Raw genomic sequence first — 19,707 nt, forward strand, 5'->3', positions numbered from 1 at the left:
TTCTCTATAAACTTCAATTTCTCGTTGATTTTGAATGTTTTATTGTCAGTCCTTAAAGTGGAGTAAAAGTGTGACACCATTGTTTTAAGCAGTGATCTGGGAGGCAGAGATGCTTCCAGGATGTCTTCCCCATGCTGTTCTCCTTCCATTCAACACTTTTTCCATACATTTCAACATTTTCACTGCCCCCAGACCTCCTTGTAGGGTCTGCCAGAAAAATGCTCGTATTTCCCATTGACTCCCATTATACTCGAAAAGAGCCTTTTATTGCTCACTCATCCCTAACTCCAACCCATACAGTACTGATGACCTCTCTGAGTGTTCGGCCAAATTACATTGATGACCTGAGACTCCCTTTAGTTTTCTCACCTACTATGATAACTGCTTCATGGCTCTCTTTGAGTATAATGCCTCCCAAAATACCCCCCTCCACATACAGTATGATACCCCCACAGTGAATTCCTCCACATAAGCACAATATGATCACCACAGAGTGACTCCCAGCACATTGTATGATGCCCTATCGCTTCCAAAATAAAGTATGTTGTCCCAACAACCCCCTATACACAGTATGATGGCCTATAGCCCTCACCAATACAAAGTATGATGCCCCAGAGCCCCCCTATACACAGTATGATGTGCTTACAGCTCCCCTATACAGATTATAATGGCCTACAGACCCTTATATAGTATATTCCCATAGCTGCTCTATACACAGTATGATGTCCCCACAGCTCCTTATATACAGTATGTCACCACAGCCTCTTATACATAGTATGATGTACCCACAGCCCCCCTATACACAGTATGATGTCCCCAAAGCTCGCTATATACAGTGTCACCACAGCCTTGTATACATAGTATGATGTACCCACAGCCCCCCTATACACCATATGATGTCCCCACAGCTCCCTATATACAGTATGTCACCACAGCCTCTTATACATAGCACGATGGCCCCACAGCCCCCTATACACAGTATGATGACTCCACAACTCCCTATATACAGTATAATATCCCCACAGCCCCTTATACATAGTATGATGGTCCTACAGCACCCCTATAAACAGTATGATGTCACTAGCTCCCTATATACAGTATGGGGCTCCCATGATCACTATATACAGTATGGGGCCCACATAGGCAACCCCATATATACAGTATAGTGCCCCACAGCTTATTATATACAATTATGGGGCCCCACAGCTCCTTATACACAATATGATGGCCAGCAGCTCCCTATACACAGTATGTCACCACAGCCTGGTATACATAGTATGATGTACCCACAGCCCCCTATACACAGTATGATGTCCCTACAGCTCCGTATATACAGTATGTCATCACAGCCTCTTATACATAGCATGATGGCCCCACAGCCCCCTACAGTATGATGACTCCACAACTCCCTATATACAGTATAATATCCCCACAGCCCCTTATACATAGTATGATGCACCCACAGCCCCTATACACAGTATATATACACACACACACACATATACACACACAGAATTATGACCCCACAGCCCCTTATATATAGTATGATAGCCCCACAACCACCCTATTCGCAGTATGAGGTCCTCATAGACCATATCCACAGTATTATTGTCCCATTGCTTCCCTGCTTTCTATATGCAGTATGTGTACTCCATAGATCACTATATACAGTATGGGGCCCCCACAGCCCCATGTATACAGTATAGGGCCCCACAGCTCTCCTATATGCAATATGGAGGCTCCATAGCTCCTCTATATACAGTATGGTGGGCCAGACTGCTCCAATATATGCAGTATGGAGCCCCCCCAAGCTCCCCTATATTCAGTATGGGGGTCCCACAGCTCCCCTATATATAGTATTGAGCAGCATCAGACTGGTCCATTGAAGGAATAAAGAATCCTCTGGTGGGCCCTGCCCCCTCTTCGTTCATAGTGGCAGATCTTGCTGCCGCTGTGGGGCCCCTGAATTGGGGAGAATCCGGTGCTGAACGCCATTGCCTCCCCCACCCTGTTTGGATTTCAACAGCATCTGCAATCAGTATACAGATATGCGTTGAATACAATGGTAGAGAGACCATGGCTCCCTCCTCCACCATTCAGCATATGTGTCTGAGAGTAGGCACGGCAGGCATGATGATGTCACTGGATCGTGCCTGCCGCATGAAGCCTCGCGCTACACGAAGAAGAGACTACTAAAGAAAACTCACCGGGGAGATGTGGCTTACTGAGATGCTTATTCTTATTAGAATTATTAATATATCAGTCATTACTTGAAATGACTCAACAATACCAGTGTCAGACTGGGATGCCGAGGGCCCACCAGTAACCAACTCCAGGGCCCCACTTTTCAGCTACATGCAAATGTGACATTATCCTCTTTCACAAAATTCTATAGCAATAAACAGGGTTGATTGTTAAATTAATAAGATGCCGCCTCTGTATGTATATGGTGAATCAAGTGTATTGTGCCAAGTACTGCTCATATAAGAGGGTTGTGGGCCACTCCTGCACAGGGGCCCACCGGAGGATTTTCCTGTGGGCCAGTCCGAGCTTCATCTTGGTTGCAGGTGGACCAGCATTTTAGGCCTTTTTTTAAATAGTACATGCAAAGACATGTAAATGCGGTAATCTCTGTTTGTGGGGCTCATACTCAATAAATCAAGACATTTTAAAAACTTTGTTTCCATTTATTCATCATTTCCACCACTTTTCCTTCTTGGGGTTGCATATTGAGTTCATATATGTTAAAAAAAAAAAAAAAAAAAAAAAAAAAAAAAATAGTATAGAATTTTTTTTTTATTCTATACTATAAATAGAAATACTAAAAAGCCCCATCAGTAAAAAGATTAAAGAAAAAAATATATAAGCACATTCTATTCTTCATATACGGTATATTTTTTACTTTATTAAAAAAAAAAAAAACAAAAAAAAACTAACAAATATGTTTGAAAAAAAATATAATTATATACATACTTATATGATTTGGTTTTTAGGCTACAATCAGTGGGCTGGCATCTATCCTTTACTTTGAAGCTGGTTATGTAATATAATAATAATTTATATATGATATATAATATATATTATAATGAATGTATAATAAAAAATATAAAATTATAAATTTTATAGTTATAAAATGTGAAAATACATAACCAGCATCAGAGTAAAGGATAGGTGCCAGCCCTCTGGTTGGATCCCGAAAAAAAACAGATAGTATTTAAAAAAAAGCCACTCTCAAAAATGGGAAGCTATCAAAAATTCAGTGATACTTTTAATAAGTCGTATGTGCAATAGGTAATGTTTCAGCTTCACAAAGCAAAAGGCTCTGTGATGCTGAAACGTAGCCTGTTGCACATAAGACTTATTAAAAGTTTCACTGGACTTTTGATAGTTTCCCATTTTTGAGTGTCTCTTGTTTTTTTAATAATTAATATACACATATACAATCCACATTTACTCATTGTAATCAAAACTATTGCACCTAGGTCCACTCTACGGCCGAGCCTGGTATATCTATTAATTTAGATGTTATTATTAACCGATTGGTATTGTCCTTCCCAGTCTGACCCATGCTCAGTGGATCTGTCGCTGACTCCAGAATCTGAGATGGGAGACCTATTTATGCAGGAGACAGACTGCCCAGCCAACCTGTGTAGATCATTGACTATGGCGCAAGAATTTGCAGTGGAGACCTGGACGGGCGGGATATTCCCATCCATCTGCATCGGGAATCTCCGGTTGGACTGAAAGTCATTATATTGCATAACATGATTGCTTTGGATTGGCATTTGGACATGCCCTCCTTCTAAGTCCATTGTTTGGTTACTTAGAACCATAAAGGGAGCCATGTTATGGTACAAATTTTGGTTCCCCATTGAGCAGTTACTGACATTCTGGTCATACGAGCTAGAGGAGGATGAGGATGGTTTCATAATGGTCCTTGACACTGGATGTAAGTAATGAGGATACATTACGGAATTCCCGCTTTGGTTACCGAAATCTCGCTGTCTGTTCCCAGTTGGCTGCATCTGCTGCTGGAAAGGAGCCATTGGTTGCTGCTGGGAAGGAGCCATTAGTTGCCGCTGGGAAGGAGCCATTGGTTGCTGGTGGACTATGTGAGGATGAGGCTGCATGTAATGGTCTCCTAACGTGCTCGGAAAAAGGTCTTCGGCAGAATGGTGGAGAGTGTACTTGATTCCCCTTCTTCTGGCCTTGGCTCTTCGATTCTGGAACCAGACCTGTAAGTCAAGGAGATGTTCATTAAGTACAACCTATGTAATAATTCCAACAAATACAAAGAGTCATAGTAGCAAGACATTGGATTTCAGAACAAAATTTAGGTGGAATAATTTGTATAAAAATCAGACAAAATTAGTTTAAAAAAAATGGGGAGTCAGACCTTCCAATAACAAGAAATGCTTCTAGGATTATGATTGTATGGTGGCAGGGGTCAGAGACTTGAAGATACTTCATCAAACTTTGATCAGAATGACATAATTAAGTATACAGTTGGTATTACCGCAAGGAACCCTGAGGCTAGAGAATGGTCATGGTTGGAAAAAAATATTGCTTATATGATGGACTGTTAATGATAGTACGGGAAGAACAGGTCATGGAAAATGAGTTGGATGGATGAAGATACATTGATAAGGGTGGTGCCAGAAGAAGTTAATCATTGCTTTGAGAAAACAACATTAATGAAAGTATAAATGATTTCAAGAAAGTTCCCATACCTGAATCCTTGATTCTGGCAGCAACATCTCCCTGGCCAGCTGTTCCCGATTGGAGATATCAGGATACATATTATTCTTGAAGTGTCTCTCAAGAATGTCCAACTGAGCTAGACTGAAGACTGTCCTCTTCCGTCGCTGACTCACCTGGCTAGGTTTATCCTTGCCAGAAGAGGCTGAAGAGATGATGACATTTCCTACAAGGACATTACAATATTGATTTGATATTGCTATGTAATATACACAATGTTCAAAGAAGACATTACAAAATCCCTCAAGAGGTCTTTGAGATGTTCGAATGCCACCTACCATTTGAAAATGATTGCTGATAATTCTGCTCTTGTGCCATTATTTCAGAGTAAACCGAACACCAAGCTTGGCCACCAAGGATTGGAGGAGGTTGAGGGTTCCTCAGATCTAATTTTGGCTCAAGTCCCTCCTGGTCACCTTTTTATAGCAGGTTTAATAGGCGGTCCTAGTGATCAAAGTGCTCAGGTGTGAGATTGCCCAGCAGGTGTAAACATGATGGCATAGAGTCTGAATACAAAGTAGACAGAATTGTAAAGGATCAGCAAAGTCATTGTATCCTGCTGGGGAACTAACAGATAAGGGAGTCTCCATAAACATTTTATCCCTGCTCATCCCAAAAGAGTTTTAGAGACCAGGAAATGTCCATATGTGGTCAGCTTTACAATATATTTTATTTTCCATGGATTAAAAAAGAAATACAGATGATTGATGAACAGATAGAAAAAATGTATGGAATAAAAAAAAAAAACCTTATATGGTTATGTGGACAGACAAATAAAAAAAGGTATGAGTCTTGAAATAAAAAGGGAGGAAAAAATTAAAACAAAGAAAAAAAAAGGAAAACGGCCATGGGTTTAAGAAACAAAAAGAAAAAGTGAAAATGGTAAAAGTAAAAGTGATGATAAAAGATGCAAATTCTCATTATATTTTCTATCATAAAACCTCACAAATTATCCGGATATTACTTATTTGTATAATTTTAGGATTTGGGGGAATATTTTTTTTTTTTTTTTTTTTAGTTCTGAGGAGGGGGGAAGACATTGAGTGAAGGTTTTTTTTCTGCTCTAGTTGTTTATATTTTGCATTTTCTCCAGCCGACACCTGCTGATAGATGTGATAGCGACTGCATTAGGGGCATCCTGGCTTTTGATGTGGATATATCCCCCCAGTATACAGGAACAGAGGCTGCTGCTATGGAGGGACAGTGATTTGCTAATGAGGCTGAGATTAGCAGGTGCAGCTTCTTCCATCCTGTGTCTGACTTCCAGGCATGAATTTCCCTTCCTTTACCTGGAGAAGGTGGATGTGGATTCAGATCGCAGCTTCTGTCTCAGGTCTCCTCCGATCTGCACATCAGAGCAAGGCGTCAGCGCAGCCATGTCATTCCCTGCAAATAGCAAACTAGAGCAACTAACAACGAGGCCAAGATTAAATTGCAAAACGTTATTCCGACACGATAAAATCAAGGTATAACAGTAAAACAGGAAAAAAAACACCATACATGATATTATTATGTAACAGTCAATCCTATATTATGGAATGTTTGGTTCTATTATTTTATATGACTTGTTTCCCAGTACACAGGTGTGATGTAGGTAATGACATGAGTACACCTACATAAACTATCCCATAGATTAAGCCATAAATTAAAATACAAATACCAAAATAGAGCAAATAATGAGGCCAAGATAAAATTACAAAACTTTATTCCAACACGATAAAATCAAGGTATAACAATAAAACGGGCAAAAAAAACCCACAGATGAGGCAATTGGTGAGTAAACCTGGAGCATATAATATAGGAGGTAATCGGCACCTTGTCCACTATATCACAATGATTACCTGCAATCTCAACAAGCAAATTTAGAAAATGTTGTACATGGCTACTGCTGCTGTGGATACATATTCAAAACATAACAGAGGGAGAAAGTGTCCATATAAGAAGCTATAGTCACATTTGTATATAACCCCATTTATTACATAACTATGTACAGCCAGGCAGATAAAATCAATAAAGATCAGATAGTAAATGCAGAGATATATATTTAAGCATACATTCAGACATATATATATATAGATATATAGATAGATAGATAGATAAAAGCACATATAGCAATGAGGCACATAGGGGAATACATACGAATTTAGTATAGAAATTAATGAAAAGATGGGTGAGACGTAAGGCAGAAATACACCACTCATCTATAGATGGAAGTATAATATCAATGCAACCCCTTTGCCTGGACGAAGCATTTCAATGAGAAACACGTTTCAGGTGTGGTGGGTCCCTGGACATCATACTTCTTAACCCCTTTACCCCCAAAGGTTGTTTGCACATTAATGACCGGGCCAATTTTTACAATTCTGACCACTGTCATTTTATAAGGTAATAACTCTGGAACGCTTCAACCGATCCCACTGATTTTGAGATTGTTTTTTTCATTACATATTGTACTTCATGATAGTGGTAAAATTTATTTGATATGACTTGCATTTTATTTGTGAAAAAAATCAAAAATTTTGCCAAAATGTAAACATTTTTGCAATTTTCAAACTTTGAAATTTCATGCTCTTAAATCAGAGAGAGGGGCCTTTATGACAGAAAATATCCAAAAGTGACACCAGTCTAAAAAACTGCACCCCTCAAGGTGCTCAAAAACACATTCAAGAAGTTTATTAACCCTTCAGGTGCTTCACAGAAATTTTTGGAATGTGGAAGAAAACAATGAACATTTAACTTTTTTTCACAAAAATTTTACTCTAGACTCAAATTTTTTTTATTTTCGCAGGGGTAACAGGAAAAAATGGACCACAAAATTTGTTGTTCAATTCCTCCTGAGTAAACCGATACCTTATATGTGTGAAAACCACTGTTTGGGCGCACGGCAGGGTTCGGAAGGTAAGGAGCGCCATTTAACTTTTTGAAACTGAAATTTACTTGAATAATTAGTGGGCACCATGTCGCGTTTGGGGAGCCTCTGATGTGCCTAAACAGTGGCAACCCCCCACAAAATACACCATTTTGGAAACTACACCTTTCAGGGAACTTATCTAGATGTGTGGTGAGCACTTTGAACCCCCAGGTGCTTCACAGAAGTTTATAACATTGAGACGTAAAAATAAAATTTTCACATTTTTCCCACAAAATTGTTTTTCAACCCCCAATTTTGTGTTTTCATAAGGGTAACAGGAGAAATTGCACCATACCGTTTGTTGTGCAAATTCTCCTGAGTAAGCAGATACCCCATATTTAGGGGAAAACTACTGTTTGGACACACGGCAGGGTTCGGAAGGGAAGGAGCGCCATTTGACTTTTTGAATGTAAAATTTGCTTGAATAATTAGGGGACGCCATGTCGCTTTTGGGAGCACCTGATGTGCCTAAACAGTAGAAACCCCCACAAGTGGTGAGCACTTTGAACCCCAAGGTGCTTCACAGAAGTTTATAATGTAGAGCCGTGAAAATAAAAAATCTAACTTTTTCCACAAAAATGATCTTTTAGCCCCAATTTTTTTATTTTCACAAGGTTAAGAGGAGAAAATGGACCCCAAAATTGTTCTGCAATTTCTCCTGAGTATGCCAATACCCCCCTATGTGGGGAAAAAACACTGTTTGGGCACACGGCAGTGTTCAGAAGGGAAGGAGCACTGTGTGTGGAGCACAGTGGGACTTTTTGAAATCAAAATTTGCTGCAATCCAGAGCGTATGCCATGTCGCGTTTGGAGAGCCCCTGATGCACCTAAACAGTGGAAACCCCCCACAAGTGAACCCCTTTTGGAAACTAGACCCCTCAAGGATTTTATCAAGGGGGGTGTAGTGAACATTTTGAACCCAGAAGTACGACACAGAATTTGATAACATTAGGTCATCATATTGAATAAGTTGTCATTAGTCTTGAGCGCAAGTGCTCACTACTTGAGTTTGCATCGGGTACTCAGGTATGCACCATGTATCGCGCGTGCTCGAGTGACATGCTCAAGTCCCTGCCCGCATGTTTCACGGTTCACCCAAAAAAAAACATGTGCGATTGCTCGTGTATGGCAGGCAATCCCCACCCCTCTCAGGCAAAACATGCGGGACGGGACTCAAGCACCCGCGATACTCAGTGCATACCCGAGCACCCAATGCAAACTCAAGTAGCGAGCACTTGAGCTCAACACTAGTCCGCCATATCGTCATCATTTTTTTTCTTTACTTTTGAAAAAATCCCAACCCTAATCCTAACCGTAACCCTAACACAACCCTAACACATCCCTAACCCCAACACAACCCTATCCCGAGGAATCCATTCACTATAATGAGGCAGCAGAGTTACTCTGGACTCCGTCTGGCCTCTGTTTGGCAGTGTCCTTTTTTTGCAGAGGTTCACAAAACTGTGGTCGACGGCACTTTTATGCACACCTAATAAAAAGACGGACACCATGGAATCACAGGCCAGGCGGTGTCCACGGTGCCTCCATCTGGCTCATTACAGGGAGTCTTGTGCAAAGGGTTCTGTCTGAATCACTCAGAGATTTACACGGAAACCCCAATGTAATCTCTTAGCGCAGAACGCAGGATAAATGTGAGCTGAGCCATACTGTGATCTTTGGGAAGCAGAATGAACAAATCTGCAGCAGGTGAAGAATTGGTTTTATTTATTTTTTACGCCGTTCCTCGTGCTGTATAAGTGATTAGACAACTTTATTCTTTGGGTCGGTGCGATTACAGAGATACCAGATTCATATCGAGTTTTTATGTTTGGCAGCTGTCACACACTAAAAGACGCTTTTTTTTTTTTTCATCGCCATATTTTGAGAGCTATAATATTTCCATATTTCAGCCGACAAAGTCATGAAACGGCTTGTTTTTTGCAGGACAAGTTGATGCTTTTATTGGTACCATTTTCGGGCACGTGACATTTTTTGATCTCTTTCCAATCCGATTTTTGGGAATAGGAATAAACAAAAAACAACAATTCAGAATTATTATTATTTTATTTTTTTTATGCCGTTCCGCATGTGGCAAAATTGATAAGGTAGCTTTATTCTTCGTGTCAGTATGCTTACAGCGGTACCACTTTTATATTCTTTTTTTTATGTTTTGCCGCTTTTACACAATAAAAACAATTTTATAGATTTTTTTTTTCCATTGCTTTATTCTGAGAGCTAAAACTTGGTTGATGGAGCTGTATGGCAGTTTGTTTTTTTGCGTGACAAGATGGCATTTAAATTAGTCTTTTTTATTGTGTTTTATTCAACTTTTTGTTCAGTGGTATGATGATAAAGCACTTTTTTTTTTTTTTTTTTTACCATGTCCACTAAAGGGATTAACTAGTGGGACAGTTTTATAGGTCAGGTCGTTCCAGACGCGGCGATACCATATATGTGTACTTTTATTGTTTTTTTTCATAATAATATTTATTTATGGGTACAATATATATATTTTTTATTTTTTAAAAAATATTAACACAACTTTTTTTTCACTTTTTCGCTTTTTTATTTAGTCCCACTATGGGACTTTCACTTTCTGCAGTCTGATCGCAGCTATGATATAGAGCGGTGCAGGAGCATTGCTATACATTATAACCTGTCAGTGCTGCTGAAACAAGTTACTTTGATCTTGCACTGCGCATGATCAAAGTAACTTGTTGACGACATCGGGTCACCATGGCAACGATCAGGACCCCCCTCCCCCCGCGCTGATGGCGCAGGGTCTCTAATCCAAGAGCAGAGGGAAGGGTTTCTGTCCCTCTGCTCGCTCACTAAATGCTGCGATCGCCTCATTTAGGGGGCTAAAGTGCTGGGAGCAGTGCGGGCATCCCTCCTGGCACTGCATGACCAAAGTAATGTCTCCCCTGTGTGCAGCGCTGACAGGCTGGATAGCATAGGGAGCTGCTGCTCTCTATGCTATACAGACGATCAGGCTGCAAAAACTGAAAGTCCCATAGTGGGACAATGTGTAAAAGTAAAAAAAAAAGTGTAGGAAAGTGAAGAAAAAAAAAAAAAGTGTAAAAATATATATAAAAAAATGAAAAAAAAAAAATCCCCCAAAAATAAAAATATATTGTACCCATAATATTTATTTATTATGGAAAAAAAAATAAAACAATAAAAGTACACATTTCCGGATGCGGTATCGCCACGTCCGGAACGACCTGACCTATAAAACTGTCCCACTAGTTAACCCCTTTAGTGAACATGGTAAAAAAAAAAAGCATTGTTTTTTGCTTCATTTTTTATCCTCATACCGCCAAATTAAAAATGGAATAACACACGATCAAAAAGACGAATGTAAATAAAAATGGTACCACTGAAAACTTAATCTTGTCCCGCAAAAAACAAGCCACCATACAGCTCCATCATCCGAAAAATAAAAAAGTTATTGCTCTCAGAATAAAGCAATGCAAAAAAATTATTTTTTCTAGAAAATAGTTTTTATTGTGTAAAAGCGTCAAAACATAAAAAAAACTATATAAATGCGGTACCGCTGTAAATGTACTGACCCGAAGAATAAAGCTAACTTATCAATTTTACCACACGCAGATGGGCATAAAAAAAACCCAAAAAAAACAATTACGGAATTGCTGGTTTTTGTTTATTCTGCCTCTCAAAAATCAGAATAGAAAGCGATTAAAAAATGTCACATGTCCAAAAATGCTACCAATAAAAACGTCAACTTGTCCCGCAAAAAACAAGCCATCACATGGCTCTGTCGGCCAAAATATGGAAATATGATAGCTCTCAAAATATGGCAAAAAACTAGTCTTTGCAAAAAAAAAAGCGTCTTTTAGTGTGTGACAGCTGTCAATCATAAAAACCCAATATGAATCTGGTATTTCTGTAATCGCACCGACCCGAAGAATAAAGTTGTCTAATCACTTATACCGTACCAGGAACGGCGTAAAAAAATCTTAGTTACTTACCGGTAACGGGATTTTACAGAGCCCATGACAGCACCACCTGAGAGTATCCGCCCACCAAGGACAGGAAACCTACTGAATAAAAAGGCGGTACCTCTCCTCCGCATCAGTTTTGTTTCAGAGCATGAGAGGACCTCCAGAAAATATGTTAGTACACAACTACCACCAAAAACATTTCTTGTTAAACACCCATAATAGAGCACACCGTAAGTGGTAAAGGGGAGGGAATTACTAGGGTGCTGTCATGGGCTCTGTAAAATCCCGTTATCGGTAAGTAACTAAGATTTTTTCCCCTTCTCCCATGACAGCACCACCTGAGAGATTTATATAGATCAGTCGCCAGAGGGAGGGATCATCATTTGCAGCACCTTTCTCCCAAAGGACAGATCAGTAGACGAGGAAAGGTGAAGCCGGTAATGATTATAGAATGTAGAGGGAGATGACCATGTTGCTGCCTTACATATGTTGTCAATGGACACCTCCGCCTTCTCAGCCCAGGAAGCAGCAACGTCCCTGGTGGAGTGGGCCTTCAGGTTCTTTGGAACTGCATATTGCTAGAGGAATAAGCTAAGCTGATGGTGTCCTGGATCCATCTAGCTATAGTTTCCCTAGTGACCTTAAGCCCCTTCCTAGCTCCCTGGAAGGAGATAAATGGGGCATCACATCTCCTCAAAGGCTTTGTTACCTCCAAATATTTAACCAAAACCCTCCTAAAGTCTAGAGTATGAAGCCTCTGCTCCTCTAAACTTTTGGGGTTAGGATAGAATGACGGGAGAATAATTTCCTGCGTTCTGTGGAATTTGGAGGCCACTTTTGGAACATAGGCCAGGTCTGGTCTTAATCTTACCCTATCCATAGAGACCTGAGTAAAGGGATGGTTTACAGATAGAGTGTGCAAGTCGCTAACCATGCGGGCTGACGTTAATGCTATCAGTATGACTGCTTTTAAGGTGAGAATCTTTCCTGTGACACTTTCTAAGGGCTCAAAGGAAGGCTTAGTTAGAGCTTTTAGGACCAGATTTAGATCCCATGGAGGCATTCTTGGGGTGACAATGGGTCTATTAGCTGCCAAGTTATAGTTATAGAGTGCTCGCAAAGTCGACACTTGCACTTTAAGGGTACTGGTGGCTAACCCCATATCTAAGCCTCTCTGAAGAAACTCCAGGATGGCCCCGATAGGAATGCTACCCTTGGCTGACTGCCCCGAGGTAGACAGGAATTTTGCCCATATCTGACCATAGATCTTAGTAGTCACCGGCTTCCTGCTTCTAAGCAGAGTAGTGACTAGGCTGATGCGGAGGAGAGGTACTGCCTTTTTTATTCAGTAGGTTTCCTGTCCTTGGTGGGCAGATACTCTCTCTCAGGTGGTGCTGTCATGGGAGAAGGGGAAAAAATAAATTCTAGGGTTAGGGTTGGGCTAGGGTTAGGGTTGGGCTAGGATTAGGGTTGTATTAGGGTTGGGATTTTTTCAAAAGTAAAGAAAAAAAATGGCGATATAGTGACCAGTGTTGAGCGCAAGTGCTCGCTACTTGAGTTTGCATCGGTTGCTCGGGTATGCACTAAGTAACGCGGGTGTTCAAGTGACATGCTCGAGTCTCCGCCCCATATGCTTTGCGGGCAAAAAAAAACGTTGCTGGGATCGCCTGCCATGCACGAGCGATCCCAGCATGTTTTTTTTGTTGGGTGTCTAACAAACATGAAACATGCGGGGCTGGGACTCAAGCATGTCACTTGAGCACCCGCGATACATGGTGCATACTCGAGTACTCGATGCAAACTCAAGTAGCAAGCACTTGCGCTCAAGACTAATGACAACTTATTCAATATGTTGACCTAATGTTATCAAATTCTGTGTCGTACCTCTGGGTTCAAAATGTGCACTATACCCCTTAATAAAATCATTGATGGGTCTAGTTTCCAAAATGGAGTCAATTGTGGGGGGTTTCCACTATTTAGGCACATCAGGGGCCCCCGAAATGCGACATGGCGTCCGCTCTCGATTCCAGCCAATTTTGCATTCAAAAAGTCACACAGTGCTCCTTCCCTTCTGAACCCTGACATGGGCCCAGGCAGTGTATTTTCCCCACATATGGGGCATTGGCTTACTCAGGAGAAATTGACCAGCAGTTTTTAGGTTCCATTTTCTCCTCTTATCCTTGAGAAAATGAAAAATTTGGGGCTAAAAGATCATTTTTGTGGAAAAAGTTTGATTTTTTTTATTTTCACGGCTCCATGTTATAAACTTCTGTGAAGCACCTGGGGGTTCAAGGTGCTCACCACACATCTAAATAAGTTCCCTGAGGGGTCTAGTTTCCAAAATGGTGTCACTTGTGGGGGGTTTCCACTGTTTAGGCACATCAAGTGCTCTCCAAACGCAACATGGCGTCCGCTAATTATTCAAGCAAATTTTACATTCAAAAAGTTAAATGGCGCTCCTTCCCTTCTATAAATACATAAGTTGAAAAAAAAGACATTGTTCTTTTAAGTTCACCCTTGTATATTCTCAGTCACTAAATTATCTAAACCCGCAGTGCCATTTGTTTTGGGAAAAGCATTGTCTTCCTCGAGCCTCTTATTTGTCTAGGTTTGTGTCTTTTTACACCTTCGTCCTGTGTTTTGCACCCATTTCATTATTTTATTTGCACCTTTTTTTAAGCCTATTTTATATGTACTCACCTACTTTTTTTTTGTCTGTTTTGTTTCGGCTTTGTGGGTGAAGTTTAGTGATTTCATATGTTTTCATTTGATCCTTTATTTGTGACTTTTTAAAGAGTTACAAGGTTTGCTGCAACTCCACTTTAGTAAGTCCCTGTTCCCGTGGTGTCCCATCATTTTAGGTGTCTTTTTAGCGCACAAGTGTGGGTGACCACAGGTCTGTGTGCGCCTAAAAAGATGGAGACCACCAGAGCAGACACCAAACGGACTCCAAAGTGTCTCCATCTGCCTCCATTATAGTCTCTGGTTTTGTCTTAATCGTATTTTCGTGGGAAATCCTGATGTAAGTGCTCAACGGAGAACACAAGATTGTGATCCCAGGCTCATACTGGAAGTGATCAAAAAATATTATGTACCTCAAAATGTTACCAATAAAACCCTAATTTATCCCACACTAAACCAACCCCCACTCAGGTCCATCATCTGTCATTGGAAATATAGGGGGTCCCACGTAACTGGAAGAAAAAAGACTCTGGAAAAGCAATACAATCCCTATATAAAATCCAGTGAATTCTGCATTCCCAAATCCAATGCACCCATGCTTCTGAGCCCCACTGTGCCTAAACCGCAGTAAGCGGCCACATGTTTGGCATTATTGTACCGGGGAGAGCATTTAACAATTTACAGGGCGCGTGTCTCCAGAAGCACAAGCTGGGCACAATGTATGGGGGTGCTACAATATATGGGGGCACAATGTTTGGAGGTGCTACAATATATTGTGGCTCTACAGTGTAGGGGGACACAATGTATGGGGGCGCTACAATATATGGGGACACAATGTATGGGGGTGCTACAATATATTGGTGCTCAACAGTGTGGGGGGACACAATGTATGGGGGTGCTACAATATATGGGGGCATAATGTATGGGGGTGCTACAATATATGGGGGCACAATGTATGGGGGTGCTACGATATATTGGGGCTCTTCACTGTATGGGGTTACTACAATATATGGGGGCTCTACAGTGTAGGGGGCACAATGTATGGGGGTGCTACAATATATGGGGCATAATGTATGGTGGTGCTACAATATATGGGGGCACAATGCATGGGTACTAAACTGAAATATTTGGAATTCTCCAGAATAAAGCCTGTACAAAATAGTCACTACAGCCGTAGATAAATTCATTGAGATGTGTAATTTCTACAATGGGGTCACTTTTGGGGTTTTCTGCTGTTCTGGCACCTTCGGGGCTCCGCAAATGTCACCCGGAAACTATTCAAGCAAAAATCTGTGCTTCAAAAGTCAAAGAGCGCTCCTTCCTTCTCAGCCCTAAAAGTAATTTCTGAGGACATATGAGGCATTACCACGTTCAGGAGAAATTGTGCAATAAATTCAGTTTCACCTGTTAACCCTTGTGTAACTGACAAATTTGCAGCTAATAACATTTTTTTAAATTTTTAGCACTAAAATGTTAAATTTCCACGTCCCAATATTATGAAATTCTGTGAGGCACCTATGGGTTCAAAATACTCACTATACCCCCAGATGAAATCCTTGAGCAGTATAGTTTCCCATATGGGGGTCACCTGGGGGGGTTTCTGCTGTTCTGGCACCTCAGGGGCTTGGCTAATGGAGCCCACAATCTATTCACACCGAATCTGCATTCTAGAAGCCAAGTAGCGCTCCTTCCTATCCGACCCCTGCTGTGTGCTCAAACTGTAGTTTACAACCACATATGGGGTGCTGCCACGTTCAGTAAAAAATGCATAACAAACTATGGGGTATGTCTTCTTTTATTTCCCCTTGTGTGAATTAAAACTTTGAGGCTAAAGTAAAGTTGTAGCGGAAAAACCCAAAGTTTTTTGCTTTCATGGCCCAATTTTATAAAATTCTGTGATGCAGTTTGTGCGTTAAAATGCTTACCACACCAATAGATGAATTCCTTATGGAGTTTAGTTTGCCAAATTGGGTTACTTTTGGGTGTTTCAGCTTTTTTTGCCACCTCGGGGGCTCTGCAAATGCAACATGGTATCCAAATTTGAATTTCAAAAATTACATGGTTTTCTTTGCTTTCTGAGCCCTGCCATGTGCCCAAACATTAGTTTTTGACCACATATGGGGTATCACTGTGTTCATGAGAAATTGAATAACAAATTATGGGGTCCGTTTTCTCATATTACCCCTCGTGTAAATTATAAATTTGGTGCTAACACAGTAATGTTATAAAGTTTCGTGAATCACCTGTAGGTTAAAAATGCTCAGTACACCCCTAGATGAATTTCTTGAGGGGTCTAGATTCCAACATGGGGTCACTTCTGGGGAAGGGGGAGTTCTGCTGTTTTGGCACCTCAGGGGCTCTGCAAATGCAACACTGTGTCCAAATTTGCGTTTCAAAAATTATATGGTGTTCTTTGCTTTCCGAGCCCTGCCGTTTGCCCTAATTTATGACCACATATGGTGCTGCATCAAATAGTTTGGTGGTCACATTTTTTTTCTTATTCCTTATTGGAAGGAATTGGATCTATTAAGTTCCCCATTGGGTTTGTATATATAATCTGTACAATTTATTTTCCTGTGGGGGTCTATTTCTAATTCTTTGTTGGAAGGAGTAATTTTTGCCATCTTCCTGACTATCACAGCATTTGATGAAACTTTTGCCACAATTTTTGGGTGTCAACCATAGGGATCAAGTATCATATATTTGTAATCCGTCTTGTTTTTATATTGAGTTTTCTCATTTTGTGTATTTTCTAACAAAATATACAATTTTTCATCCAATGATGTGGTTTATTTATCTGAGTACACATTTATAGGTATTCTAAGTTACTATATATATTGCAAATGGAAAATGGTAAAAGTACTAAGTGCGGTGAAATGGTGAAAAAATAAAAATGCAATTCAGCCATTGTTTATGGGTTTTGTTTTTACTGTATTCATTGTGCTGTAAAAATGACCTGGCAACATGATTCTCCACGTCAGTAGGATTACAGCAATATCAATTTTTTTTTTATTGGCAAAAAAAAATAGAAAATTTGCAAATATAAAAATATATATGGTTTGTGCAACCATTTTCTGAGACCTTTAACTTTTTTTTAATTTTACCAGAGATGGAGTTTGATTTTTGCTTGGCAAGTTGAGGTTGTAATTGATACCATTTTGGGATACATGCAACATTTTGATTGCTTTTTATTGCATTTTTTAGGGATGTACGACCACCAAATAATGCTATTCTGGACTTTCAATTTTTTTCTCTATTTCATTTATTATTCAGGTTTATTTAATGTTACATTTTGATAGATTGGACTTTTATGGACCTGGAGATAACAAATATGCTTATTTTTATTTATTTGTTAAACTGGGAAAAGTAGGGCGATTTTTAATTTTTATAGTTTTTTTATTTATTTTTTATTGAGCTTTGTCAGTTTGGAGAAATGAAGGCTTAGGGGCGATCCTATTACAATGTATTCAGATATGAAGGGACAGAAAAGAAATCTGTATAATGAGCTATTAACACCTAGGCCTGCGACAGGGACAAGGAAGCATCTTCTACATTTATTCGAAATTAGGCTCCATCATCATCACAGATAGTGATTCTTTAACGTACAAGCAGTAAATCTATGGCTTCTTTTCTTTAAGAATAGTAATACTATGTAGTGTCTTCTGTTCAAACAGGGAGTCAACAGATTCACTTAGCATGAGCATCGAGATCATCAATTCTTTACTGTATGATCAGTGAAACTATGGGTCTTCTTCTTTACAAGCATTGAGAATATTGATTCTTTACTGTACTAGCAGTGAGACCATGGATTCTTTATTGTACGAGCACTGAGACTATGGACTCTTTACTGTACGAGCAGTGAGTCTCTGGGTCTTTTTCTTTACAAGCATTGAGAATATTGCATCTTAACTGTACAAGCAGTGAGACCATGGATTCTTTACTGTACGAGCAGTGAGACTATGGGTTCTTTACTGTAAGAGCAGTGAGACTATGGGTTCTTTGCTGTACAAGCCGTGAGACAATGGATTGACTTTGCATAAGCAGTGAAACCGTCAATTATTTACAATATGATTAGTGAGATTATGGATCCTTTTCTTTACAAGTATTGAGAGTATTGATTCTTTACTGTGCAAGGAGTGAGACCATGGATTCTTTACTGTATGAGCAGTGAAACCATGGATTCTTTCATCTGAATCAATATTAGATTATAGGTTGAACACAATGGACTTGTCTCATCTTTCAACCTTAAATTATGACATTATGACACAGCAAGTTATGTAATGTGCTATCACATCTACTATATACTCGGCTTATCCCGTCTGTCTGTCCATCCAGGAAATCCCGCGTCGCTGATTGGTCCGGCCGCGGCCAATCAGCGACGCGGGATTTCAGAACAAGATGGCGGCCGTTAGCGGCTCATCTGCTGCACGGAGGTCAGCGTCGATGCAGCCGGGAGATGACCGGCGCTAGCTCGCAGCAGAAGTACCCCGACCGGCGGCCTAGGCGGTGACGCTCCCCGATCCTCCCTTCACACTTGCCGTCGGGAAATCAGCGGCCCTAGCCGCTGATCTCCCGATGGTAGCTGCATGGAGGTCAGCGGCGATGCAGACGGGAGATGACCGGCGCTAGCTGGTCATCTCCCGGCTGCTCGCAGCGGAAGTACCCGCACAGGCAGCGCCGCTCCCCGGTCCTCACTAACACGGTTCGTTGATTGGTCGCGGCCGCCGGTATTGGCGCAAAATTTAAAACACCGCTGGGATTAATTTAAAGTAGTGCACAACCCATTTAAACACTGCTTCGCTGATTAGTCGCGACCAGTCGGCCGCATACATATTCTAGAATACCCGATGCGTTAGAATCGGGCCACCATCTAGTGTATAGTAAGATATAATATGACATAAAATATCATACATATGAAATAATGTGATGTATAGTATGACATAATGCAACTTATACTCTTACAATAAAATGCATCATATAAAGTATAGCATAATACAATGTGACATAACATAGTACATACTGTAATATCACCTCTAATATAATGTAACATCTATAATATAATCGTAGGTGCATCCCTCTGTCCGAAGCCTTTATAGACTGTGCAGGTGTGTCACGCAGAAGATCGCATCCAGTCGTTACAGGTAAGAGGAGTGTATGGCGCCAGAGATTGCGGTATGCGTAGACACTGAACGCATACCGCGATCTCCGGCGCCATACTTACATACTTACCTGACCGGGAGGAGCGTTACCGCGGCGCCTCTGTTCTGGCCAGAGACTGGGGCAGGAATGCGGTGTCGGAATCGGCGCATGCGCATAGTGCGCTGTCCGATGCCATTTTACAGAAGACACATTTGCAGTGTGTCTTCAACAAAATGGCGCCGGACAGCGCAG

The 19,707-nt window shown here is 40.6% G+C and overlaps 1 protein-coding gene across 1 annotated transcript; it reads right to left on the reverse strand.

Annotated features, from left to right (window-relative positions):
* Positions 1 to 3,518: 3,518 nt before the first annotated feature.
* On the reverse strand, positions 3,519 to 5,076 carry MIXL1 (Mix paired-like homeobox). Its single transcript, XM_073673577.1, has 3 exons — positions 5,037 to 5,076; positions 4,731 to 4,924; positions 3,519 to 4,235 (listed from the first exon to the last, which is right to left on the reverse strand). The coding sequence occupies exons 1-3, from the start codon at positions 5,074 to 5,076 to the stop codon at positions 3,519 to 3,521; spliced, it is 951 nt and encodes a 316-aa protein (XP_073529678.1).
* Between the last annotated feature and the right edge of the window lie 14,631 nt (positions 5,077 to 19,707).

This window comes from Phyllobates terribilis, unplaced genomic scaffold, assembly GCF_046119375.1.
Source record: "Phyllobates terribilis strain yellow unplaced genomic scaffold, ASM4611937v1 Scaffold_3__8_contigs__length_932513732, whole genome shotgun sequence".
NCBI classification, from domain to species: domain Eukaryota; kingdom Metazoa; phylum Chordata; class Amphibia; order Anura; family Dendrobatidae; genus Phyllobates; species Phyllobates terribilis.

Bases quoted from the DNA above. Each gene is read 5' to 3' on its own strand.
- MIXL1 (XM_073673577.1), bottom strand. From the start codon at position 5,076: ATGGCACAAGAGCAGAATTATCAGCAATCATTTTCAAATG. The intron at 4,925-5,036 runs GTAGGTGGCATT...ATGTCCTTGTAG, and splicing joins TCAGCAATCATTTTCAAATG to GAAATGTCATCATCTCTTCA. The intron at 4,236-4,730 runs GTATGGGAACTT...CTTGACTTACAG, and splicing joins TGCCAGAATCAAGGATTCAG to GTCTGGTTCCAGAATCGAAG.